The sequence below is a fragment of the Sparus aurata genome, chromosome 11, assembly GCF_900880675.1.
Source record: "Sparus aurata chromosome 11, fSpaAur1.1, whole genome shotgun sequence".
NCBI lineage: Eukaryota > Metazoa > Chordata > Actinopteri > Spariformes > Sparidae > Sparus > Sparus aurata.
Window position 1 is genome coordinate 34073794 of NC_044197.1, and position 27061 is coordinate 34100854.

The 27061-nt window shown below is 40.4% G+C and overlaps 1 protein-coding gene across 1 annotated transcript in view; it reads right to left on the minus strand.

Moving 5' to 3' along the window:
* trappc8 (trafficking protein particle complex subunit 8) overlaps positions 1-27061 on the minus strand; it is a 122559-nt gene that overhangs the window by 7598 nt on the left and 87900 nt on the right. The window contains exons 17-27 of the mRNA XM_030433738.1: positions 27030-27061; positions 26848-26922; positions 15535-15640; positions 15089-15246; positions 9959-10392; positions 3865-4021; positions 3649-3745; positions 2706-2774; positions 2547-2605; positions 1098-1304; positions 829-930 (exon numbers count right to left, since the gene is read on the minus strand). The exon at positions 27030-27061 is cut by the window's right edge and continues 132 nt beyond it. Coding sequence (XP_030289598.1) covers positions 829-930; positions 1098-1304; positions 2547-2605; positions 2706-2774; positions 3649-3745; positions 3865-4021; positions 9959-10392; positions 15089-15246; positions 15535-15640; positions 26848-26922; positions 27030-27061 — 1496 coding nt within the window. The remainder of the gene's footprint in view (positions 1-828; positions 931-1097; positions 1305-2546; positions 2606-2705; positions 2775-3648; positions 3746-3864; positions 4022-9958; positions 10393-15088; positions 15247-15534; positions 15641-26847; positions 26923-27029) is intronic.

A 27061-nucleotide genomic window follows, 5' to 3' on the forward strand; every position in this document is an offset into this window, starting at 1 on the left:
GGTGCAACTTTCAGATCTTCTCTGCAGCCCGGGACCTGGACAATATTAATCTGTCTACAGAGGGAGACTTACTTAATGCCCTGCATTTGGTGAGGGTGGTCTGCCGCCAGCCACACATTACACCTGAGTTTTAAAGCTTCGACAAATACTTGCTTGGCTTAGAGATGATACTCAAGAAGAGCTTGAGGTGCTTTGGTAAAACGTAACCTCCTTCCTGCAAATCACAACGTGTTTATTGATTGTTCCATCTTAGTTTCTCTTATACTCGAACTCTCCATCCAATGTGGTAACAGGTTCTACAGATTCATTGCAGCGTTCCCCCTGCTGGTCCGAGACAGAGCCTCCTGCCCTTCAGCTACCCTAAGCAGCGCTCCACTGTGACCCGTGTGAATGTGCGTGCACTATTGAATCTGCGTTCCTGCTCTGTAGCAGGTTTGCCAGCGGGGTTATTAGGTATTCCGTTAATTAGTTGTCATGTTAGGCTATTTAGCCTATTTTATTTTACAAAAAAGTAGTATCAGTAAAAAAGTGGGCTTTTTAAAAAAATGTTTTTGTTTTATTCGTTTTAAGAATCTGTTTTAATCTGTTCTAAATATGTGACTTCTTATGCTTAAGCTGAGGTTTGTTATTTTCAGACTCAGCCAAATTTTGCTGTGCTGCACTGCAAATCCACAGACTCAGATTTGCGTACACGAGCTCAGACCTGACATGAGATCTGATCGTAGCCTCTGCTCACATCCAAATTGATAAATGCCGAAGTTTGTGTGGAAATGGTCGTATGCGTGTTTTTCTGCCGTACGTTCATTTGATAAATGAGGGCCACTGTACCTCTCTGGGAGTCAGAGAACTGGCCTCTTTGCCAATGGTCTGCAGTGCCACGTGGAGCTGGCCCTCTAGGATCAGCTGCTTGTTGTCCTCAACCACATAAGCCTGCAAAGACACACACCAAAAAAATGTTCTGCTCCATGCTTTTTTTGGTTAGAGCTAATCAATGTAGTTTATCCATAGTCTATAATGCTCATCATCTATATCATTAAGGAAAGCCAACATTAGGTCTGGCTTCATTAAGCACGACACTGTGGTTCTGTTATTTGTACCTTCCAGATGACAATAATGTTGAGGTCCAGCTCATTACACTTCCTGACAATGTTAGTGATGTCAGAGGATCTGTCCTCAGTGGAGACACAGCTCTGACTCTTGCTGCTGCATGATGTTCTGGATGATGGCGCATCCAATCGCTGAGACTCTGACGTCTGACAGCCACGAAAGAAGAAATCTCCACAGGGTGTGGAGGAACTGATGATCTACAAACAGGGAGCAATAAGAGGTGAGGGGGAGGCAGATGGGGGTAGAAATAGAGAGCAGAAAATACACAAAGGTAACTGTTACCAATAGGGATGTCCTGATCCGATCTGCAGGATCGGGAATGGGGCCGATATGGGCATTTTTCTACTGATCGGGACTGGCAATTTTGAACATGGACCCAAGCCCAATTTATTTATTTATTTTTTTCGTCAGAGCACAATTTGTGGCAATTCAGACACACACGTAACGTTACTCTTGGCAAACCTGTGGATAAAGTGTCTGCAGTGTGGAAATAACTTAAATTAGAAAGCAAAAGCAGTCCAATGGCGACATGCAACATCTGTAATACGACTGTTTCCGGAGGAGGAACAAAAGAGTGCATTGAATACTACTCAGTTGGTACGATAAAATATTACAGAGAAGGTAATTCATCGCTCTGCATAACCAGCCCATCTCTGTGGTAGAGGATCAGGGTTTTCTTCATCACCTGGAGTTTTTGAATCCCTAGTATGCCCTAGCATCTCGGCATTACTTCACATTGACTCCACTTACAACGTGCCGGTATGTGCACTTGTTTGGTGGGTCTCAGCAAAGCATGTAAAACAGGCAATCGAGGAGATGCTAAATGTGTGTGCAATAGACAAGTAATGCATCCACGTCATTTTACGAGACAGCATAAGTAATATGAAAAAAGCAAAGGATGATATGGAGGTACCAAGCGTGAGCTGCATCTCACACACTTCAGCTGGCTGTACACGAGGGTCTGCTCTCTCTCTCTCTCTCTCTGCATTATCGAGGAAAGTACTAGTTAAGGCTAAGTATCGGATCGGGACTCGGTATTGGCATTTACTAAATATTAAAGGACTTGGATCAGGGTAAAAAAAACCTGATCGGGACATCCCTAGTTACCACCATTACCTCCATACCGGCAATGTTAACTTTTTTTATTTTCATTTGTAAAAGGTTAACCCATTAGTCAGTACACTTGTGTACTGATTATTACATGTTTTACCACAGGCGACAACCTCAAGGGCTGAAAAAAGTACAAAAAAACTACAGTTCCTCAAATAGCCACTTGAAACTGGCTACAACAGTGAGTCAATCCCTATTAGACCCTGATACTTTGGAAATCAGATGAAAAATGATTACAGTTCTTTTACCTGAAGAAATTACAAAGCATGAGAACATAAATACTTTAGAACCTATCTGTGAAAAAAGATAACATTTTGCTTTTGATTTACCCGTTCGTTTCCCAGATTCAGGTCTGTAAAGGTGTATTTCTTTATGGCATCTGAGGTAGCTAGAAACGACAGACAGAGCACAGAGAAATCAGTGTTCATTCAACACCATATATTGAAACAAAGCAGACAGATATGGTTTGTTTATTCTGTATGGGGTACCTTTTTGGGGCTTGCATCGTGTGGCCCTAAAACACAGCTTGGCTCTTTCTCTGCTAGTGAGTTTACAGTCTGGAGGGGAAGCGGGCAGACAGAGAGAGACTGTGATTGATACTAACATCAAACAGAATTGTCTTGGGAAAAATATCATGTGTGAGCTCTGTATAAAGAGACTTAGGGTTGTAATTGCTCATGTATTCATGCCAGATGGTGGTGGTATGTGTTCACGGTTGAATGCGGAAAGACAACACGATGGGTAGATGGGTAAATTTTCTACTCAGCTGGACGAATCAACAGACATTTCCAGTGCATCATGGCTACTCAATGTATGCTAAACCGGCAAGCACTCGCTTCTGAAGACATGGAACCAGATTTTCACTCTGTTTTAAAACACAGCTGTGACTGCAGTTAATTTTGTGAAGTCAAGGGCACTGCTATCGCGTTTGTTTGGACAAACTGGTATTATTCTGGTATTTTCTCTGATATCCTCCGGCTGCTCTGCCTCAACTTGCTGTGATCTACAGACTTTCTGATGGTAACCTGCAACTGCTGCCTAGTGTAGTTACAATTTAGCTCTGCTGGGTGCACTGCTGGGGAATGTTGGTGTTTGTTTACACCAATGTGAAAGGAGCTATGGACCACCAGGAGTACGAAGTGTTAAGGTCCAGGGATCAGCACAAAACTGAAGCGGAGAATGAAGAGTTTGCAGAGGAAATTAAGAATACAAAAATACACTGTGACCAATTAAGAGATATGAGAAAATCTAGGACTGGCTTTTAGTTGGATGCAACATCTTCACTAAAAAAGAATGTGCAGACACTGTCAACCGACGCTTTGCTGGAAGTTGTTCCTGTTTAACAGTAAGCATGGTAAGCTACTTGCTTGTGTCTTGTGTTTTTGCATTTCTTGATGTTTGGCTGCATCAGCAAAGTTCTGCCATACCCACCTTTATCCTTGGCAGGGTTGATGCACTTGTGGAGGCGCCAGTGTTGACTGCTGCTGGACACCTGAACAATGTGGAACTCACGCATGCCAGCTTCACTCTAGGAGTCAAGAGTATTAAAACAAGGCTTGAACACTGATATGTGGATAAATTTCACAGCAAGAGCAAAAAGGTCCATACATTGTGTATTGGAGATATGTTGCATGCTGTGTATCTCACCATATTGATGTTCTCCACATCAATAAAGATCAGTGTTCCACCACCCCCTTTATCACCCAGACTGTGATGTGGGGGAACACAGCTGCGGCAGGCCGACGCCTGCACACTCAGAGACCGACTGGCACAGATAAACACTGTGTGACGTAACACCCGATGACTTCACATGAGGAGAGAGAAACAGAAATAGATGACTGAGATGGGTTGTCTGCACATGATAAGCATTCTGAGCTGAACTCACTGTTGAGTTAGTGCAAAGTCAACGAAGAGGCTTCAGACATCATATCTTAGATCAGTAACTAAATTATGACAGAAATGTTAAATTCATGCATGACAAATTCATTTTAAATACTACCTATACTACACTGAACAAAAATATAAACGCAGCACATTTTTTTGCTCCCATTTTTCATGAGCTGAACTCAAAGATGTAAAACTTTTTCTATATACAAAAAAGATCAATTTCTCTCAAATATTGTTTACAAATCTGTGTAAATCTGTGTTGGTGAGCACTTCTCCTATGCCGATAGAATCCATCCCACCTAACAGGTGTGGCATGTAAAGATGCTGATTAGACAGCATGAATATTGCAAAAGTGTGCCTTAGGCTGGCCACAATAAAAGGCCCCTTTGAAATGTACAGTTTTGGTTTATTGGGGTCTTGGGGGTCTGGGGGGGTCAGAAAACTAGTCAGTATCTGGTGTGACCCCCATTTGCCTCACATCTCCTTCGCATAGTGTTGATCAGGTTGTTGATTGTGGCCTGTGGAATGTTGTTCCACTCCTCTTCAATGAGTGTGCAAAGTTGCTGGATATTGGCAGGAACTGGAACACGCTGTCCTATACGTATCGTATACGTGTCGTATCCAGTGCATCCCAAACATGCTCAATGGGTGACATGTCAGGTGAGAATGCTGGCCATGCAAGAACTGGCAACAATAAAAGGCCACTCTAGAATGTTCAGTCTTATCACACAGCACAATGCTACAGATGTCGGAAGTTTTGAGGGAATATGCGATTGGCATGCTGACTGCTGGAATGTCCACCAGAGCTGTTGCCCGTAAATTGAATGTTCATTTCTCTACCATAAGTCGTCTCCAAAGGTGTTTCAGACAATTTGGCAGTACATCCAACCAGGCTCATATCCGCAGACCACGTATAACCACACCAGCCAGGACCACCACATCCAGCATGTTCACCTCCAAGATCGTCTGAGACCAGCCACCCGGACAGCTGCTGCAACAATCAGTCTGCATAACCAAAGAATTTCTGCACAGACTGTCGGGGTCTCGACCTGACTGCAGTTAGTCATCGTAACTGACTTGAGTGGGCAAATGCTCACATTAGATGCATCTGGCACATTGCAGAGGTGTTCTCTTCACGGATGAATCCCGGTTTTTACTGTTAAGGGCAGATGGCAGACAGGGTGTGTGGCGTCATGTGGGTGAGCGGTTTGCTGATGTCAACATTGTAGATCGAGTGGCCCATGGTAGCGGTGGGGTTATGGTATGGGCAGGTGTATGTTACGGACAACGAACACAGGTGCATTTCATTGATGGCATTTTGCATGCACAGAGTTACCGGATGAGATCCTGAGTCCCATTGTTGAGCCATTCATCCACGACCATCACCTCATGTTGTAGCATGATAATGCACAACCCTATGTTGCAAGGATCTGCACACAATTCCTGGAAGCTGAAAACATCCCAGTTCTTGCATGGCCAGCATCTCACCGGACATGTCATCCATTGAGCGTGTTTGGGATGCTCTGGTTACGACAAGCATACGATACGTATACAACAGCGTGTTCCAGTTCCTGCCAATATCCAGCAACTTCGCACAGCCATTGAAGAGGAGTGGACCAACATTCCACAGGCCACAATCAACAACCTGATCAACTCTATTATATGTATATATCTATTATATGTGAAGGAGATGCATAGGTGTGATTGGCAAAGGACAGAAAAGCAGGAAAATATATGGCTCCACCATGTCTCTCTTTACATTTATTCTGTCCGGTTGTTGGCTTTAGCTAAGAAAGAAATAGTTTGCCCCACATGCCAAAATTCTTAGAACAGTGTTTCCCCTTGATTTGTTTGTAGCAGCGGCGCTCTGCATTAGTAACCTAGCAACACTAGGAGGGTCCGGGGCCATGGAAGAAATTTTTTTTTAAAAATAACCCTTTAAAATGGTGACTACTGGCCAGATTATTGAAAAAAAAAATTAATTTCAGAATCAGAATCTAAGACATGAGACCAAATAGTGTAGAAGTTGACATTGCTGCTGATTTGTTAACCTCTTGAGCATTAGAGAACTTTTTTACCATTATTTTCTTTATTATTATACATTTTTTATGGAAACATAAATCTGTGTCAGTGAGCCACATGACATGGAAGCTTTTGGGGGAAAAAAATCATAATTTCTGCATATTAATATTCATATAAAATAGAGTACGCACTAAAATACAATAGAAATAGGTGTGTCTCATTTCTCCAGTTTACTAATACAATCTGCTGCTAGTTTGGAGTCACTGGGCCACATGACATGCAAGATATCGAATAAACTGCAATTTTTTTGTATTAATATATTTATGCTAAGCAGAGCATGTGAGCGGAACTGAGCGTCGAGAATTTCCGCTCCGCGCTTACGTGGGTGTTCGCTCCTTCGCTCAAAGTCATACCAGACAGCTCCGCTCAAAGACCACTCTTCGCTCACCTAAAATTTCATTCAGCTCCGGTGAAATCGCTCCACGCTCGCTCAAATTTAAAAGAGGGAGCAATTCCTGACATTGCACCTATATGACCGGTCTGCTTGCTTTTTGAAATATTTTACAAACTCCATCTCCCAACGAATGACCTCTGGCTAACCCTTGAAGGCACACGCGAGTCTGGACTTGTGCATGCCTTAGACTCGTGGAGAGTGGTATCGGAACAGAACCATCGCTCTGGCCTTTGGATTAAAACCCGCTCTGCGCTCCGATCAATCATAATCGATTTCAAGATAACTTATGGTGTAGTGCTTTCACTGTGTGCAACTTAAATTCGCCATTCCCCTGTGATATTAAAAATAAAAATCATGTTTTCCCTTTTTTTTTTTTTTTTTTTGCGGCATGAAGACATGAATCAGAGGCACAAAAAACGTTGACAGCGGTGGCAGGTCATTGTGTTTACCAATACCCGACCCGTGCCTTGTGCAACCCCCCCCGCCAAAAAAAGCGGATTCGCATGATTTACAAGAGCCTCATTTTCATGTCGGAAAAGCTGGATTTCCAGATTTATCCAGAACAATCACACCCCTGGAGATGTGAGGCAAATAGGGGTCACACCAGATACTTACTGGTTTTCTGAACCCCCCCCAATAAAACAAAACTGAACATTTCAGAGTCTTTTATTGTGGCCAGCCTAAGGCATACCTGCGCAATATTCATGCTGTCTAATCAGCATCTTGATATGCCACACCTGTGAGGTGGGATGGATTATCTCGGCAAAATAGAAGTGCTCACTAACACAGATTTAGACAGATTTGTGAACAATATTTGAGAGAAATTGATCTTTTGTGTATAAAAGAGAAAAGAAATGTTCTGGTATCCTTGCCCACTTTATCAAATCAGGACAGAGAACTCCATAAAGACATGGTCCTGTCTGCATGGAGAACAGGCAGAGAGCAGGATCGTCCTGTTCTGATACCTACATTGCCTTGCAAAAGTATTCACCCCCCTTGTAATTTTCCACATTCTGTCACGTTTTAACTAAAAATGTAAATGTATTTTATTGGGATTTTATGTGATAGACCAACACAAAGTGGTGCATAATTGTAAAGTGGAAGGAATTTGATACATGATTTTATTTTTTATTTTTTTTTACAAATAAAAAACAGAAAAGTGTGGTGTGCAAAAGTATTCACCCCCCTGAGTCAATACTTTGTAGAACCACCTTTTGCTGCAATGACAGCTGCAAGTCTTTTGGGGTAAGACTCTACCAGCGATGCATATGTAGAGACTGAAATATTTGCCCATTCCTTTTTGCAAAATAGCTCTAGCTTAGTCTGATTGGATGGCGAGTGTCTGTGAAGGGCAATTTTCAAGTCTTGCCAGAGATTCTCAGTTGGATTTAGGTCTGGACTTTGACTGGGCCATTCTAACACATGAATATGCTTTGATCTAAAAACCATTCCATTGTAACTCTGACTGTATGTTTAGGCTCGTTGTCCTGCTGGAAGGTGAAACACCAACCCAGTCTCAAGTCTTTTGCAGACTCTAGATAGATAGATAGATAGAATTACTTTAATGATCCCAGACTGGGAAATTATTTATCATTTTTTCTAACAGGTTTTCTTCCAAGATTGTCCTGTATTTGGCTCCATCCATCTTCCCATCAACTCAGACCAGCTTCGCTGTCCCTGCTGAAGAAAAGCATCCCCACAGCATGATGCTGCCACCACCATGTTTCATGGTGGGGATGGTGTTTTTCAGGGTGATAGTTTTCTGCCACACATAGCATTTTGCATTTAGGCCAAAAATGTCAATTTTGGTCTCATCTGACCAGAGCACCTTCCTCCACATCTTTGTTGTGCCCTCCACATGGTTTGTGGCAAACTGCATGGCTTTGTTTCAACAATGGCTCTCTTCTTGCAACTCTTCCATAAAGGCCCAATTTATGGAGTGTGTGGCTAAAAGCTGTGCTGGACACAGATTCTCCCACCTGAGCTGTGGATATCTGCAGCTCCTCCACAGTTATCAAGGGCCTCCTGGCTGCTTCTCTGATTAATGCTCTCCTTGCCCGGTCTATTGGTTTAGGTGGACGGCCATGTCTTGGTAGGTTGGCAGTTGTGCCATACTCTTTTCATTTTCAGGTGATAGATTGAACAGTGCTCTGTGAGATGTTCAAAGCTTGGGATATTTTTTAATGTCTTAATCATGCTTTAAACTTCTCCACAACTTTATCCCTGGCCTGTGTGGTGTGTTCCTCTGGCTTCATGATGCTGTTTGTTTACTAATGTGGTGTGTTCCTCTGGCTTCATGATGCTGTTTGTTTACTAATGTTCTATAACAAACCTTCTGAGGCTTTCACAGAGCAGCTGTATTTACACTGAGATAAGTTTACACTAGAGCTGTCAAACGATTAAGTTTTTAAATCGCGATTAATGGCATTTTGTCCATAGTTAACACGCAATTAATTGCAAATTAATCGCAATTTTTTGGCACATTTTTTTCTGTTCTTAATGTACCTTAATGTATTTTTTTCATGTTCTCAATATTCTTAACAACATAAGAAAGTGTTAGGGTTAGGCAAATATGCTTGCTTTTTTAAATTGTTTATTCAACACTTCAAATCATGCAGGAAAATAAAAAGCTAAAAAAATATCCCCTTACCCTAAATGGGATCAATACATGGTGATGTCTGCTTTTGGCGAGGGGGAGGGCGGTGGGCTCTCTGCATCTGCCGTGTGTTTGGCTTGCAAATGATATTTGGGACCGACGTTCTTAAATGGTAACTCATTTCATGTCGACAGTACATGCAGATAACTTTTGTCCTATCGACGGAACCATCTGGCAGTGTTTTGAAAGTAAATTTGCCGTTCGTAAGTCCTTTCTCCATTCCCTTTCACTTTCGTTTTTCAGTCCACCATGTTTTTCCCAAACTGTCAACCCTGCTTCTTCTTCTTCTGATTCCCTTTCTTATTCTTCTGCCACCCTCTGGATCAAGACTACAGGTGCCATCGATGGCCATAAGTCATGCAATGTGCATTTGTTTGTTTTTTTAAAAACGGAGCGTTAATCGTGCATTAAAAGAATTAACGGCGTTAAGAGGATGTTGCGTTAACGCGTTAACTTTGACAGCTCTAGTTTACACACAGGTGGAGTCCATTTACTAATTAGGTGACTCCTGAAGGCAACTGGTTGCACTGGATTTGATTTTAGGGAAAAAATTATGTCTATTTAAGTCATCAATTCTTATGTACCAACATGAAATAATCACAAGATTATTTTTTTTTCTCTTCTTCACTCACTGTCTGCTTAAACTTCCATGTTACTCACTAAATATTTCAAGAATGTTCGATGCCCGTCCTTATTTATATGATTTTAACTTTAACTTTTACCTGATTTTGTTTCCTTTGCCTGTGCTCTCGTAGTAGAAAAGGAAATTGATTTCATGGACTCCTTCCTGGTCAGGTCCTCTGAGCCAGAGAGGAAGCTGGGTAGACTCTCCTGGTTGCAGTGTGCTGCCATCTATTGGGATGTCTATCACACCGGATGGCTGGCTGAAATCCTCAGCTGACACCAACATCTCAAATGCTGCTGAGCCTGACTGAGGGGGTGTGGCCAAGGTTTTATATGCGGAGTTGTTTTCAGCAGAGGTTGGGCTGACGGGTGTAAGAGGTGTTGTGGCCTGGCTGCCAAAGCTGAAGAAGTCGGGGTGTGTGGACACCACTCTAAGGCCGCACAGGGCAACACTGCTTACATTACAGAACTCAACGTAGGCCTTTCGGATCTCACCACACAGCAGAGCAGTGGGAAACTGCAGGAAGAAGATCTGACACACAGATACACACAAGATGATTACCAGGCAGAATTGCATAACCTTATTTTGCATTTTTTTTTTGCATGATTACTACAATGTGATGTTGAATCTTCAAAATTAGAACTTAAGTGTAAATAAAATATTACCAGGAAAAACCTAATCTTGCTTTTTAGGGAAAATGCCTTGCTTTGACTCAAGCTGCATGGCCAGGCCTGTTAAGACTGGTACTCTTTCCATCAATTTTAGATCCAATTCACCTGACTACATTAAAGACCTACTGCAGCACTACACTATGATCAGTCTCTGAAGATTTGAGATCATGGTTTGTTAGTTGTTCCTCACCAGGCCTAAAAATTTAACACGCCTTGACGTGACGATTGAGTTTTAAACTCTCACTGGGTTTGTGGATACTGTGGACACCTTAAAAACAGCTCAACACCTACTTCTCTAGCCTGCTTTTAAATAGTTTCTATTTCATTGTATTTAACTATTCAGGCCAAAGTACTGCCTGATGCGGAGCCTACTGAAATGCTAGGATTATCATTTGTGGAAATATTATGGAAATCAATTCATTTTGGGGGGGTAGAGATGCTTGAAATCTCATTAACCTGGCACATGCATCAGGAATGGTAAAAAATGTACATCTGATTTGGGTCTTGGGCATTGGAGTGGCAAATACGCCCACTACAGAAAAGTAGACATTGCTGTACATTTTAACTACATATTTATTTTATACTTATATGTGGTAGACCCATGTATTCTACACCCTAACCAATCAGGAAGTCAGCCATTTTGAATTTACTGTGCATTTTGCATTGTTCTGCCATGAAATAAGAAATTGTTGTAGCCTAAATATAAATGGTGTACACAGGAAAAGATATGGAACCCCTTCACACTGTCTCCCAAACATGAAAAATCAGAGCCATGGTAACCAGTCAGTGTTCAGTGAGGCAACTGCTGCCACATGTCCAACACTTGTGCGAAGGCCTGTTGAACAATGATAGCAGTTTCATTTTATTAGTATCTAATACATATTGTTTGTCTTCGTCATGTCTTCTTTTAAAATGGGCTTTATAACATAATACTTGAACTACAATTACTGTGGTTGGTTACTGTTATATAGGCAGGGCAGGAGCTTGCTCTATTTGGTTGCTATTAGACCTTATCTCTTTGAAGTTGATCTGTTGCACAGGAAATTATTCATTTTTGTCATGATAAACTATGGTTGCTTGCAGACACATGCACACATAAGGCCCAAGGGGTGCTTGAACCCCAGCTGATTTTGCCTCGTATTATAAAGTGCCCTTTTTGTGTGTTTTTCAATGAATAAATAAATTCCTGTTCTGCATAGGGATGTGAAAAAACATCAAAATAAAAACGCCCGCTTATCTACCGTACGTATTTCGTACGTAATATGGTGTTGGGAGTGTGTTGAGCCTATAAAGTCGCTTCTCTGTCGAGAGAGAGAGAGAGAGAGAGAGAGAGAGAGAGAGAGAGAGAGAGAGAGAGAGAGAGAGGGAAAGAGGGGGAGAGAGAGAGGAAGAGAGAGAGAGAGAGAGAGAGAGAGAGGGGAGCTGCCTCATCTAGAACTCCACCATGCACGTGGATGAGATGTGACAGTGGAGCGACTTGAACCTTCGTGAGTTATAAATCCATTAACATAACTTCCTTGTGGGGGCTAACAAGTCACCTTTCACTTATTCAACCTGCTTAAATATGAGTCATATTTTAGAAGAGTGCCCATTTGTGCTTGTTTATCTAACAGCTTGTTAATGAGAGTTAAGAATAATCTGACAGCTGTCTGTGTCTGCTGTTTATCTTGCCACAAATCTTAAACTTTTTCAGATATTGAGTTTACTGTGCCTTTGCTGTTGTAAACATTGCTGTTCCTACTATCAGTCACAGTAGCTGTCACAGTAGTCATTTCTTGGTTTTGTCACATTTTTAGATGTGTAGCCTGTATTTCTAGTTTGCACGTGCCCTCCAATAAATAGCCTAATAATAAACCAGTGTTTTATTGCTTTTTAAGAATTGCAGCTGAATTGCATGTCTTCTAAACCTCAGTATTTTGATAATGTGAATAAACTCATGTTGACAATAATTTGTTGACACAAAAGAAATGGCAATTGCGTTTCACTCACAGCTACACAGGATACACAGCTACGTAGTTAGCTTTTTATTAGTACTTTGTTTATTCATTTTACATTAATTAATCTACATATTGTGTTATAAAGGCCTGAAAAAAAATTTGGCATGCGCTGTGCGCGCACGTACTGCCCTTTCCTGACTTTGAGCCCCTGCCCCCCACGTCCCTGGTTGCTTGGTATTTGTATCATTCTGTGTCAGAATATTTCAACATTAAGGGGAAATATGCTTATTGCCTTTCTCTCTGAGAGTTAGACAACAAGATGGATAACACTTTCATACCTGAATGCTACACATAAAGCTGGAGCCAGGAGATGATTAGTGTTTAGATTAAAATATTTTGCCATGTTCATTGTATGTGTCTTGTGCCCCCTTATCTGCTTTTCATTCCCAGGCACATTTTACAGGCTTCCTTCAACATTAACAATGAGATAAAAAACACTATATCATAAGACTTTTCATCAGTAAAACGTCAGTATTGTTGTAGTAAGGTGCATTGGAACTGTGGCTGAAATAAGTATTTTATAATAATGAGAGCTGCTTTATCATTTCTATTTTGAAACTCTCAGAAATTCAATCCCTGAGCTGTCCTTATAGGAAAGTGTGCCAAGTGTGCATTGGGCAATGATATTATGCAGAAGGATCTTAAAAGTAAATGCGTTTAATGACAGTATTAGCACATCATCTCTCTATAAAAGCAAAAAAATCTCTGTCTGTCTGTGTGGGTGTGTGTGTGTGTGTGTGTGTGTGTTCCTCAAATATCTCTGTGGATCAGGATCAGACTGACCTGAGACTTTCAACATGGCTGCTGCGTGGTTCAGTGGTGTGCAACTAAGCATTTGCTTGGACTGCAATGATAGCGTGAATAAATTATTTCATAAATGCTTTACAAATTCTGCAAGCATTGTCCACCGGAGCCACCACAGTCACGTGCGCACCAGAGCCATCAACTGCACACCGTGGCCACGTGCGCACCAGAGCCAATCACTGCAGAGCTCAAGCCCACGACATACCTTAAAAAACAAGCGGATTTATACCTGCAGCGGCGTGAGCTGGACCAGGATTTTGCCGGCGGTTCCGTTCCGTTCTGTGCATCTAAACTGACTGACTGCTGACTGTTTTATTTCTGTAGCCGCTAGCTACATGGCCCACCGCCCGAGTCGACGGAGCGGACGCACTGGCGCGTCCAAAACCGGATTTAGGGTAAATAATGTCCAACACGCTTTTTCGCGAACATTGCCGTTATGTTTGCTTTATGTCTGGTGCAGGAAGAAACAGTAAAAATGTGCTTTTGTCACAAATGGATTTATACCTGCAGCGGGCACGAGCTGGACCGGGATTTTGCCAGCGGTTCGGTCCTATTCTGTTCTGTTCTGTTCATCTAAACTGACTGTTGTGGATTGTAATGAGATTAAACAAGTCCAGACCGAGTCTGTTCGGGTCTGAGGAGATCCGGAGACGCGCTGTCAACAAAGTGGGATCGGAATCTGTGGATGTTCGTGTGTAGCTAGCTGCTAGCCGCTAACCGACCCACACGGCCCACCTCCCGAGTTCACGGAGCGGATGCACTGACACGTCCAAAACTGGATTTAGGGTAAATAATGTCCAACACGCTTTTTCGCGAACATTGCCGTTACGTTTGCTTTATGTCTGGTGCAAGAAGAAACAGTAAAAATGTGCTTTTGTCACAAAAGTGTCCAAGCAGCAAGTTTGGTTGTTGAGGAACAGGAAGATGTGGGAGGGACATCGACGGATGATTGACAGCAGCAGTGATGTGTTGGAGACGGCGACAGAGATAGCGAGTTTTGAGAGTTGAGAGATTTGTGACATATAGCGTGTTTGGAGTGTATAGTTAGTGTGTTATGTAGTATTTGGTGTGGTGTGTTTAGTGAGTAGTGGAGTCGTGTTGTGAGGCAAACCAAGGAGGAGACGGCTGAATGTGGAACAGGCAGGAATGAGCTGAGGAGCCTGAGGCATTGCCTGCATTTAAATGTAAATAGTTACACATAACTTTGTAAATTTCAAAAACTTATGCACCAATTTAGTAAACAACAATTTATATTTGCATTATAACTAATGCAATTGGTTCATTAAACATATTTGTGGTTTTCACAGTAAAAAAACTAACTTTTTCTACTCTGATTTTATGTTATTTTGTGATTTTAGGTCCATAGTGTTAATATAGTACCTTAAAATGAAAACATAACTGTACAGTCACACATGTGAGGTTGTGCTGAAAATAATCACACCAAGTAAGGCAAGGTAAATAGTTTTTAAGGTGAAATATAATGGTATAATCAAAAGTAGTCAAAAACAGCCAATTATATCCCTGACGTCCCACCTTCAAACACAGCCTCATTTGGCCATCCATGAAAAAGCTACTTAACCTCCCACTTTTCTATAGGAATACATGCTTCCTACGGGCAATGCACTAGTTAAAATGAAATAACTCGGTCTAGGTTCCATAAAACCTCATTGACATCCTTCGTCTTTAAATTTGATGCATTCTGCTAGCATTGCAGGACTGAATGACAGTGAGTGAGAGTGAGTGAGTCAATGGTACCTCCATTAGGGGCATGGGTGATGTTACAATGAAATTCAGCCTTTGATCATGACCATGTCGAACCGTCATCTTGTCCTCTTTGGTCTGATTGAGACGAGGGCCCTGGATCATTAGGTCCTGTTTGCCATGAACCACCATCACATCAAATGTCTGCTGGCCTGTAGGCAGGAGGAGATCCACACTGTGTATATTAATGTGGCAGCATAACACAAAAAATCCAGAATAAACTGTAACTGGGTTTATTTACATTTTTAATAAATATTTCTGCAAAAAGAGATTTCTTCAGAAATTTCTATCATGTGAGTCAGAAGCATGTTATTAAGAAAGCCAATCAAATCAATTTAGAATGCAAAACAACATCTGAATAAAGACATGTCTAATGATACCAAAGAGAGAAGTGATAGTATAGAAGCCAACAATAATTAATGCAAGTACATGTGCATTACCTTCAGTGTTGGCAGCCATCTCTCCAGAAGAGGAAGCAGCTAGGTTGTACACCACACCCACAACGTTCAGCTGGCCTGTTCTGTGCGGCAGCAGCCTGAGTCGAGCCTAAGAACAAAGTTTACAGTGACTCTTAGCAGCACAACATAACAAGATTTGTGTTCTGCCAGGAGCATGATGTGAACCAAAGAACGTACAGCCTTACATTCTAATCACACTCTTCATGCATTTTTATGGACCACAGGAGCAGGTTTTTTGAGCATCTGGGACCTTCATCTATACACGCATGCCCTCACATCTCCATTGGAGGTAGCTCATTAGTTGGCCAGCTATTCATGCATTCCTCATGGCCTCCGAGAGATTCACACTGAGATGGAGGCGGGGAATTGGCATACTACAGCCGCACCCAAAAGCCAATGTGAAGGGGGATAGCGTGAACCTCTCGGAGGCGGCGAGGGGTGAAATTTCGCTCTACGCCTCTGGAGGTACTATCAGGGCAGTATTATTGGTGAACCGAACCAGAGTGAACGGATAAGCCGGCTTTGCGTGTTGGGGCGTGTTGATCAGACCGTCGATAACTACATGGGTCCCTCACTCATTTTAATACAGAGATGTTTCCCACAAAGCAACATTACATGACCAAACAAAAGTAACGTAGTAACCGTTACTGTCGTGGCTGTGGCTTTTATGCGTCTTCTCCTGTCTGAATGGGGCTACTGTCGACTGTCTCCTATTTATTAATAGCCAGGGGCAAATCAGCCCAGAAGCCTGAGGAATGGAGCATATTTTCCATTCACCCTGAACTGTAGTTCAACTGTCCATATTCAAAATCTACACAGCTGATACCTTGTGCAAACAAGGTTAAAAAGTTGAACAAAATATGAAAATCTGTAATTAAGAGGGCTGGAAGATGTTACAATGGTGAAAATAAGATGAAAAGCTGTAGAGTAAGAGGGCTGGAAGATGTTAAATAGTGAAAAAAAAGATGAAAAGCTGTAGAGTAAGAGGGCCGAAAAAGCTTAAAAAGGTGAAAAAAGGATGAAAATGTAAAAAAGTCATAGGGTGAAAGAGCTTAAAATGGCTACACATACGCTGGAGCAGGAGCAACCATGGAGCAAGCCAACAATATTTCCTACATTTCTATGTATATACTGTCTATGCAAGTAAAAGATGTGGGATCCAAATCCAACTGAAGAGAATTCTTTCTCCAGATTTTCAAGCTGCTCTACACTCTAGCGATGATGTCACGCACTCTGGCTCACGCACTGCACACGCATTCTTCAGATACACACGCTGGAGAAACAGGAGAGACAGAGATCAATATGTCCCCATGAGAATGAATGTGAAAATGCCTCCCAAACCCCTGCGATTTCGGAAAACTATAATGGTTATCGCCAAAATATTTGTATGTTGAGTGAGAGGATACATGGCTGAACTCGGTCATGTCGTTTTATTTCTGTCGAGTGAGAAATGAGGGCAGAAAAGCGAGAGACAAATCAGGTACCATCTGCTGTCCTCCATAAATTTAGCCTCAAAATAAACTTTGCAGCTTATGGGGGTATCTGGTGGATTTCTTGTCGCTCTCGGGCTTCTAAATCCAAAACTCTAAGTCCTGCATCTGAAATAAGACCACCAGCTGACACCCAACAATATTTCATACATTTCTATCATATATTGTCTATGTCAAGTAAAAGATGTGGGATCAAAATCAAGCTAAAGACAATTTTTTTCTCCCTTCGTTGAAGCTGCTCCGCACTCTAGCAATGATGTCACGCACTCTAGCTGACGCACTACACACCCATTATAAAATCAGAGGAGGAGCTAAAAATCCTTAAAACTTAAACTGCGATATTTTCAAAAACCGAATACATCCTCAATAGTTCAAGGTCTTATGGGTGTTTTAAAGTTTGGTGTCTCTAGCTCAACGTATGAGGAACAAGAAGAGGTTGAAAGTTGATGAGTTTTGAAGAGGATTTGAAGCTTTTTTCCATTTGATTCAATGTTAATTTTTTTGGGGAAAAAGCTGAATTTCTGAAAAAGTTGAAAAGTTAAGAAGTTGAAAGGCACAAGGTTGAAAGAGCTGAAAAAGCTTAACATTTTAATAGTTGAACGTTTTCTATAGCTGAACGTATGCTGAAGTTGTAGCAGAATGAAATTTGAAAAAATCCCCCTAAGGACGAATGGGAAAAATTTGGCAGAAAAACCTGAATATTTCCAAAAGTATAAAAGGTAGAAATGAGAAAAATACACACCATCATGTCCTAAAAAGGATGAATGGTTTCGGTTGCTCAAGATTTGTAGGAGAAGAAGCGTGCTAAAATACGTACGGAAGAATAATAAAAAGATTAAATTCCAGAAGGACAATAGCGTGAATGCCATTAGCATTCACACTAATTCCAGAAGACAAAAATAGTGTGAATGCTGAAGGCATTCACACTATTTCAGCCTCCACAGACCTTGGTCTGTGACGCTTCTGGTTTTAAGTTAGTCCCTATTAATGCGGCAAAGGTTGAAAAAATCATCTCGACCCTGACAAATAGTAAAGCCAAAGACATACATGGTCTTGATACAGCATTTTTAAAACAACACAAGGAATCTATAATACTACCTTTAGTTATAATTACTAGTGCAATGCCCGTAAGAAAAATATATTCCTAGAGAAAAGTGAGAGGTAAAGTAGCTTTTTCATGGATGGCCAAATGAGGCTGTGTTTGAAGGTGGGACGACAGGGATATTTAGGTTTGTTGTGAAATCCGATATTCCAGGGTATAATTGGCTGTTTTTTACTATTTTTGATTTTGCCATTATATTTCACCATAAAAACTATTTACTTGGTGTCATTATTTTCAGCACAACCTCACATGTGTGACTGGACAATTATTTTTTTATTTTGACATACTGTATTAACACGGTGGACCTAAAATCACAAAAAAAACATAAAATCTGAGTAAAAAAAGTTAGATTTTTTTACTGTGAAAACCACAAATATGTTTAACAAACCGTTTTTTATTACTTATAATGCAAATATAAATTGTTGTTTGCTAAATATGTGCATAAATTTAAAAAATGTACAAAGTTATATGTGACTATTTACATTTAAATGCAGGCAATGCTCATTCAGCACTACATAACACACTAACTATACACTCCAAACACGCTAAATGTCACAAATCTCTCAACTCTCAATATCACTGTCTCTATCGTTGTCTATACACCGACCATCGTTGCCTGTCATTCATCCGCCTACATTCCTCCCACAACTTCCTGTTCCTCGACAACCAAATTTGCTGCTTGGACACTTTCGTGACAAAAGCCTGTTTTTACAGTTTCTTCCTGCACCAGACACAAAGCAAACGTGAGGGAAATGTTCGCGAAAAAGCGTGGCGGACATTATTTACCCTAAGTCCGGTTTTGGACGTGCCGGTGCGTCCGGTCCGTCGCCTCAGGAGGTGGGCCGTGTGGGCTAGCGGCTAGCTACACACGAACATCCACAGATTCTGATTCCACTTTGTTGTCCACGCGTCTCCAGATCTACTCAGACCCGAACAGACTCGGTCCGGACTCTTTTAGTCTCATTAATACACAACAGTCAGTTTAGATGCAACGAACAGAATGGGACCGAACAGCTGGCAAAATCCCGGTCCAGCTCACACCGCTGCAGGTACAAATCTGCTTGTTTCTTAAGGTGGGGGGTCGCGTTGGGCTCCGCAGTGATTGGCTCTGGTGCGCATGTGACTGTGGTGGCTATGGTTAGCAATGCTAGCGGAATTTGTAAAGCATTTATGACAATTTATTAACGGTATCATTGCAGTCCAAACAAATGCGAAGTCACACACCCTTGAAACACGCAGCAGCCATGTTGAAAGTCTCAGGTCAGTCTGATCATGATCCGCAGAGATATTTGAGGCATATACACACAAACACACAAACACACACACACAGAGAATCCTTGCTTTTATAGAGAGATAAATACATCTAATGATGAGAATGTTTTTCCTAGTGAGCTTAAGCCTGCCATAGTTACCCCTGTGCATAAATCTGGCGACACACAGGTGGTCAGCAACTATCGCCCTATCAGCATCCTCCAAGCCATCTCAAAGGCCATGGAAAAGGTCGTAGCAGAACAACTAATTGCACATCTGGATTCTAAGTCCCTTTTACATCAAATGCAATTTGGTTTCAGAAAGAAACATTCTACTGAAACAGCTTGTTGCTACTTCCTTGAGGAAATTAAAACCAGCCTAGATCATGGTGGAGTGGTGGGAGCAGTCTTTCTTGATTTACGAAAGGCCTTCGACACAGTAAATCATGAGGTGCTGTTACATAAACTAAGAAATTATGATCTCTCTATAAATGTACAAAACTGGATGAATTCTTACTTAAGTGGCCGACACTTATCTCCATCCCTAGCATCCACACTAGGAGTCCCACAAGGGTCAATGTTAGGGCCGCTGCTCTTCTGTTAAATACATTAATTATTTGCCTTCTGTCTGTAAGGATGTTAACATTATAATGTATGCTGATGATACTGTTTTATATACTCATGGGAAAAGTGCAACAGAGGTGGCTACAAAATTATCAAAGGTCATGAACAAGGTTAGTGACTGGTTATATAATTCATGCCTTATGTTAAATATTGATAAAACTGTAACCATGTTCTTTACTAATAGGTGTAAACTTAAAACTTATCCTGAGATTGTAGTAAATGGGCAAAAAATAAAACAGGTAGAGCAATTTAAAAACCTGGGGGTAACTCTAGAACCAACACTTAGTTTTAAAGGGCATGTCAAAAAGTTGAGTAACACACTGAAATATAATCTAGATACATAAGAAACTCTCTTACCATTGAGGCATCAAGTACATATCTAAATGCAATGATCATCCCCCATTTTTTGTACTGTATCACATCCTGGTCTCAGGAATGTAAAACAGTTAGAAAACCACTTGAATCATTGTATAAAAGTAGCCTCAAGATCCTTGCCAAAAAAACACAGCATTACCATCACTGTCATGTACTTGCTAAATATGGTATTCTGAGCTTTGAAAACTTGTAAGTCCTTGTAAGTAAAAACCCTCTGAAAAAGTTTGTTACACTCTGCTCTGAAAACACTGCACGAGTAACTCGATCTTCTTCCTTTTCATGTGTGGCCATGAGTCAGTGGAATGCCTTTCCCACAGAATTTATCCCATGTACAAATCCCCACACATTCTCATGCTTATCAAAGCGCTGGTTATTGAGTAAGCAAGCCTGCACACATTGCTGAGTTAAGTGAGTATGTGTATGTATGTGTATGGTTATCAATAGGTGTGTGAGTGTGGTTATTAGAGAATGGTGGGGATGGGGACGGTTGGTCTGTTATCTATGTATGTGCTTGTGTTTGAATGTGTGATGAAAATGAGAGAGTGTATGTGCTGTTGTGCTAAGCTCTGTTGTGCATTTTCATGACCTGGTGCTCTCGCTCCCTGTTTCTGTTAGTTTGTTTTGACTACTTTTAAAATACTATGGCCATCACATCATTTTTTATTCTGTAATATCTCAACGATTTTAATATAGCTGTTCTTTCATCTGTTCTTACCTGCCCAGGGACTACAGACGGAAACTAGCAAAAATTGCTATAACCTGGCTCAATAAATTTTTTCTTGTTTTAGGAGATTAAAGTTCTTTTGTGCATTGTCCCTGTTTTAAATAAATAAACTCCTAAACTCCTAAACTAACACTAATCACATTATTCACACTAATTCCAGAAGAACAATAGTGTGAATGCCTTCAGCAATCACACTACTGTTCTTCTGGAATTTTTATTAAAGTTATTCTTCCTCTTCTGTATGTTTTTCTTCCGTATGATCAGCTATAGAAACCGTTTAACTATTAAAATGTTCAGCTTTTTAAGCTCTTTCAGCCTTGTTCTTTTCAGCTTTTCAAAAAAAAATTTTAACATTGAATCAAATGGGAAAATCTTCAAATCCTCTTCAAAACTTATCGCCTTTCAACCTCTTCCTGTCCCTCATGCCTTGAGCTAGAGACACCATTCCAACTTTAAGCGAGTCACAAGACCTCGAACTATTGGCGATGTATTCAGTTTTGAAAAATCTTGTACGGTTTTGAAATAATCACAGTTTTAGGTTGAAGGATTTTTAGCCCTTCTTCTCATTTTATAATGGTTGTGTATTGCATGAAGCTGGAGTGTGTGACATCGTCAACTGCCGCACCCCAGAGTGTAGAGCAGGTGGAAAAACGGGAATATAATTCTCTTCAGCTTGATTTTGATCCCACATCTTTTACTTGACATAGACAACATACGCATAGAAATGTAGGAAATCTTGTCGGGTGTCAGCTGATGGTCTTATTTCAGATGTAGGACTTACAGTTTTGGATTTAGAAGCCAGAGAGCGACAAGAAGTCCAGCAGCATCCCCATAAGCCGCAATATTAATTTTGAGCCTAAATTTCTGGAGGAGGAGAAGACGGTACCTGTTGTGTCTCTCGCTTTTCTGCCCTCATTTTACACTCTACAAAAATAAAAATGGCATGACTGCGTTCAGCAATGTCTCCTGTTACTCGACATATACATATTTTGGCAATAACTATTACAGTTTACTCAAAAATCGCAGGAGTTTGAGTGGCGTTTTCCCATTCATCCTTATGGGGATTTTTTCAAATTTCATTTTGCTATAACTTCAGCATACCTTCAGCTATAGAAACTGTTCAACTATTTAAATGTTCAACCTGTTAAGCTCTTTCAGCCTTGCATTTTCAACTTTTTAACCTTTCAACTTTTTCAGAAAATTAGAAAATTATTTTTTTCATTGGATCAAATGGGAAAATCTACAAATCCTCGTCAAAACTCATAGTTTTTCAACCTCTTCTTGTCCCTCATACCTTAAGCTAGAGACACCATTCCAACTTTATAATATATTAATATTTTGGCGGTAACTGTTACCGTTTTTTCAAAAATCGCAGGGGTTTGGGAGGCGTTTTTCCATTCATTCTTATGGGGACATTTTCAGCTTTGGCTCTACTGCTGCTGCAGCATATGTTCAGCAAGAGAAACTAGAGAAAAATTTCTCCTCAGCTTGATTTGGATCCCACATTTTACTTATCATAGACAATATATACCTAGAAATGTAGGAAATGTTGTTGGCTTTCAGTTAATGTATTATTTATTTAAGATGTATGACTTAAACTTTTGGCTGTCGAAGCCCCACAGCGACAAGCACTCACTCCAGCAACTCCCCCATAAGCCGTTATGTTAATTTTGAGCCTAAATTTCTGGAGTAGAGCAGAATGTACCTGTTGTGTCTCTCGCTCTGGTGCCCTCACTTTTCACTCTACAGAAATAATTGATCTTTCTGCCTTTTCAACTCCTTCAAACATTCAACTTCATGTTCAGCAATCAAAATGTTCAACTTTTATAAATCTTTCAGCCCCCTTTCAGCCTTTTTTCACCTTTTTAAGCTCTTTCAGCCCTCTTACTTTACAGCTTTTCTGCCTTTTCAGTTTTTCAAAATATTAATCTTTCTGCCGTTTCAGCTTCTTCATACAGTCAGCTTTATTTTTACCCGGAGAAACTCTTCAGATATCAAACTCTTCACGTTTTCAAGCTCTGTCGGTCCTCTTACTTTTTAGCTTTTTAAAATATTCATCCTTCTGCCTTATCATTCATCCTTTTGCCCCATTCTTATGGGGACATTTTCAACTTTGGCTCTGCGACTGCTCCAGCATATGTGCAGCTAGAGAAACTGTTTACCTTTTTAAGCTCTTTCTGCCCTATTAATTTTCAGCTTTTGCAGCTCTTTCAAATAGTCATCCTTCTGCCTTTTCAGCTTTTTCCATACATTCAGCTTTATGACCTAGGGAAACTGTTCAGGTATTTCAATCTCTTTCAACCTTTAATATTTCACTTTTTCATCCTTTTTCACCATTTCAAGCTCTTCCAGACTTTTCACTCTACAATTTTTCAGCCTTTTGTCACATTTTTAAGATCTTTCAGACTAACCTCTTTTTAACCTTTCAGCTCTTCTGCCTTTTCAGCTTTGGAAAAATTTAGGTTTTTCTGCAAATTCTTGACCATTTTTATAGTTGTATGCATTTTCAGCAGTACATTCAACAGATTTCGCTCCAGCCTTTAGCATTCACACTGTATTTTCGCAGGAAATGCAATTTTTCTAGTTATTAGTGTGAATGCTGAGTCGTCAGCATTCACACTATTGTTCTTCTGGAATTCATTATTCTTCTTCCGTACGTTTTTTGGCGCCTATCTCCTCCTACAAATATTGAGCGATTGAAACCATTCAACCATCAAAATGTTCAGCTTTTTAAGGACATTCTTGCTATTACTTTTGGCTTATTTCTATCTTTTATACTTTTGGAAATATTCAGCTTTTTCTGCAAAACTTTGCCCATTCATCCTTATGGGGATTTTTTCAAATTTCATTCTGCTATAACCTCAGCATATGTTCAGCTATAGAAACCGTTCAACTATTAACATGTTCAGCTTTTTAAGCTCTTTCAACCTTGCACTTTTCAACTATTCAACTTTTTCAATAATTCAGCTTTTTCCAATTTTTTTTTTTACATTGAATCAAATGGGAAAAGCTTCAAATCCTCTTCAAAACTCATCGCCTTTCAACCTCTTCTTGTCCCTCATGCTTTGAGCGAGAGACACCATCTCTAAAAGAGTCACAAGACCTTGAACTATTGGCGATGTATTCAGTCTTTAAAAATCTTGTACGGTTTTGAAAATGTCACAGTTTTAGTTTAAAGGATAGTGTAAAGGATTTTTAGCTCCGCTTCTGATTTGAAAATGGGTGTGTATTGCGTTGGCTAGAATGCGTGATATCATCACTAGGGTGCGGAGCAGCTCAAAGAATGGGAGAAAAAAAAAATAAAATTGTCTTCAGCTTGATTTTAATCCCACATCTTTTACTTGACATAGACAATATATGCATAGAAATGTAGGAAATCTTGTTGGGTGTCAGGTGATGGTCTTATTTCAGATGTAGGACTCACAGTTTTGGATTTAGAAGCCCGAGAGGAACAAGAAGTCCAGCAGCTGCCCCATAAGCCCCAATGTTAATTTTGAGCCTAAATTTCTGGAGGAGAGCAGACGGTACCTAATTTGTCTCTCACTTTTCTGCCCTCATTTCTCACTCAACAGAAATAAGAAGGACATGAGCGTGTTCAGCCATGTCTCTTCTCACTCACCACATAGATATTTGGGCGATAACCATTACCGTTTTTTCAAAAATCGCAGGAGTTTGGGAGGTGTTTTCCCATTCATTCTTATGGGGACATTTTCATATGGCTCCCCTACTTCTCCAGCATGTGTATCTGAAGAATGCATGTGTATTGTGCCAGCTAGAATGCGTGACATCATCGCTAGAGTGTACAGCAGCTGGCAAAACTGGAGAAAGAATTCTCTTCAGCTGGATTTTGATCCCACATCTTTTACTTCACATAGACAATGTATCATACAAAATGTAGGAAATCTTGTTGGCTTGCTTCATTGTTGCTCCTCCTCCATCGTATGTGCAGCCATTTTAAGCTCTTTCACCCTTTGACTTTTTTACATTTTCATCCTTTTTACACCTTTTTAACCTCTTCCAGCCCTCTTACTGTACAGCTTTCCATCCTTTATCACTTTTTAAGCTTTTTCGGCCCTTTTACTTCATCCTTTTTCACCCCTCTTACTTGACAGCTTTTCATCCTTTTTCACCTTTTTAAGCTTTTTCAGCTCTATTACTCCACATCTTTCTTTTCATCCTATTCATCCTTCTTTCACCTTTTTAAGTGCTTTCAGCCTTTAACTTTTCACCTTTTTCCACATTTTTTAACTCTTCCAGCCCGCTTAATCTACAGCTTATCACCTTTTCATCCTTTTTAAATCTTTTTAACCTATTCCAGCCCTCTAACTCTACAGCGCGTCATCCTTTTTTCACCTTTTTAAGCTCTTTCAGCCTTTAACTTTTCACCTTTTTAGCCTTTTTTCACCATTTTGACATCTTCCATCCCTCTTAATCTACAGCTTTTCACCTTTTTTTCTCCATTCTCAGTTTTATGCATTTTCAGCAGTACATTCAGCAGATTTCCGAAATCACTTTGACCTTCAGCATTTACACTGTATTTTCGCAGGAAATGCAATTTTTCTAGTTAATACTATTCCAGCTTCCGTACGTTTTTCAACATTCTTCTTCTCCTACAAATCTTGAGCTATTGAAACCATTCAAATATCAAAATGTTCAGCTTTTTAAGGACATAATGGTGTGTATTTTTTCATTTCCATCTTTTATACTTTTTGAAATATTCAGTGTTTTATGCAAATTTGTCTCTCGCATTTCTGCCCTCATTTCTCACTTGACAGAAATAAAAACGACATGACCAAGTTCAGCCATGTATCCTCTCACTCAACATACAAATATTTCGGCGATAACCATTACGGTTTATTAAAAAATCGCAAGGGTTTGGGAAGCGTTTTCACATTCATTCTTATGGGGACATTCTTATCTCTGTCTCTGCTATTTCTCCAGCGTGTGTATCTGAAAAATGCATGTGTATTGCGTGAGCCAGAGTGTGTGACATCATCGCTAGAGTGTAGAACCGCTGGAAAATCTGAAGAAAGAATTCTCTTCTGCTGGATTTGGATCCCACATCTTTTACTTGACATAGACAATATATACATAAAAATGTAGGAAATCTTGTTGGCTTGCTCCATGGTTGCTCCTGCTCCAGCGTATGTGCGACCATCTTAAGCTCTTTCACCCTTTAACTTTTTTACATTTTCATCCTTTATTAGCCTTTTTAAGCTTTTCGCCCCTCTTACTCTACAGCTTTTCACCTTTTCATCCTTTTTTCACCCTTTTAAGCTCTTTCACCCTGTAACTTGTTTACATTTTCATCCTTTTTTCACCTTTGTAAACTTTTTCGGCCCTCTTACTCTACAGCTTTTCATTCTTTTTTCACCTTGTCTTTAAGCTTTTTCGGCCCACTTACTCTACAGCTTTTCATCCTTTTCATCCTTTTTCCACCTTTTTAAGCTCTTTCAGCCTTTAACTTACTGTACAGCTTTTCACCTTTTTTTCACCATTCTTATAGTTTTATGCATTTTCGGCAGTACGTTCAGCAGATTTCCGAAATTACTTCAGCCTTTAGCATTCACACTGTATTTTCGCTGAAAATGCAAATGTTTCTAGTTGTAAATTGAATTCTATTGCAATCATATTCAATCAAAGAGTAGCATATCCTACAACTACAGACTACACTTCCATTAATGTCAAAAGTCCACAGTCAACCTTCAGCGTGTCTCGTGAGTACCTTACCATTTTGGTCTCCTCTGGACCCATTTGAAACTCCTGGATGACTTCGGTGGTGACAATGTCATCTTTCTGTGTCATCTGTGAGAGTCAATATATCAAAGAGAAAATAACTGATTTAGTTTTTATTCAAACGATCTACAAACTGAATAAAAATCACAATTTCTCTAAGGATATGTGCCCCCCACCCCTAGAGCCAGGATCTCCTCATTGGTGATGG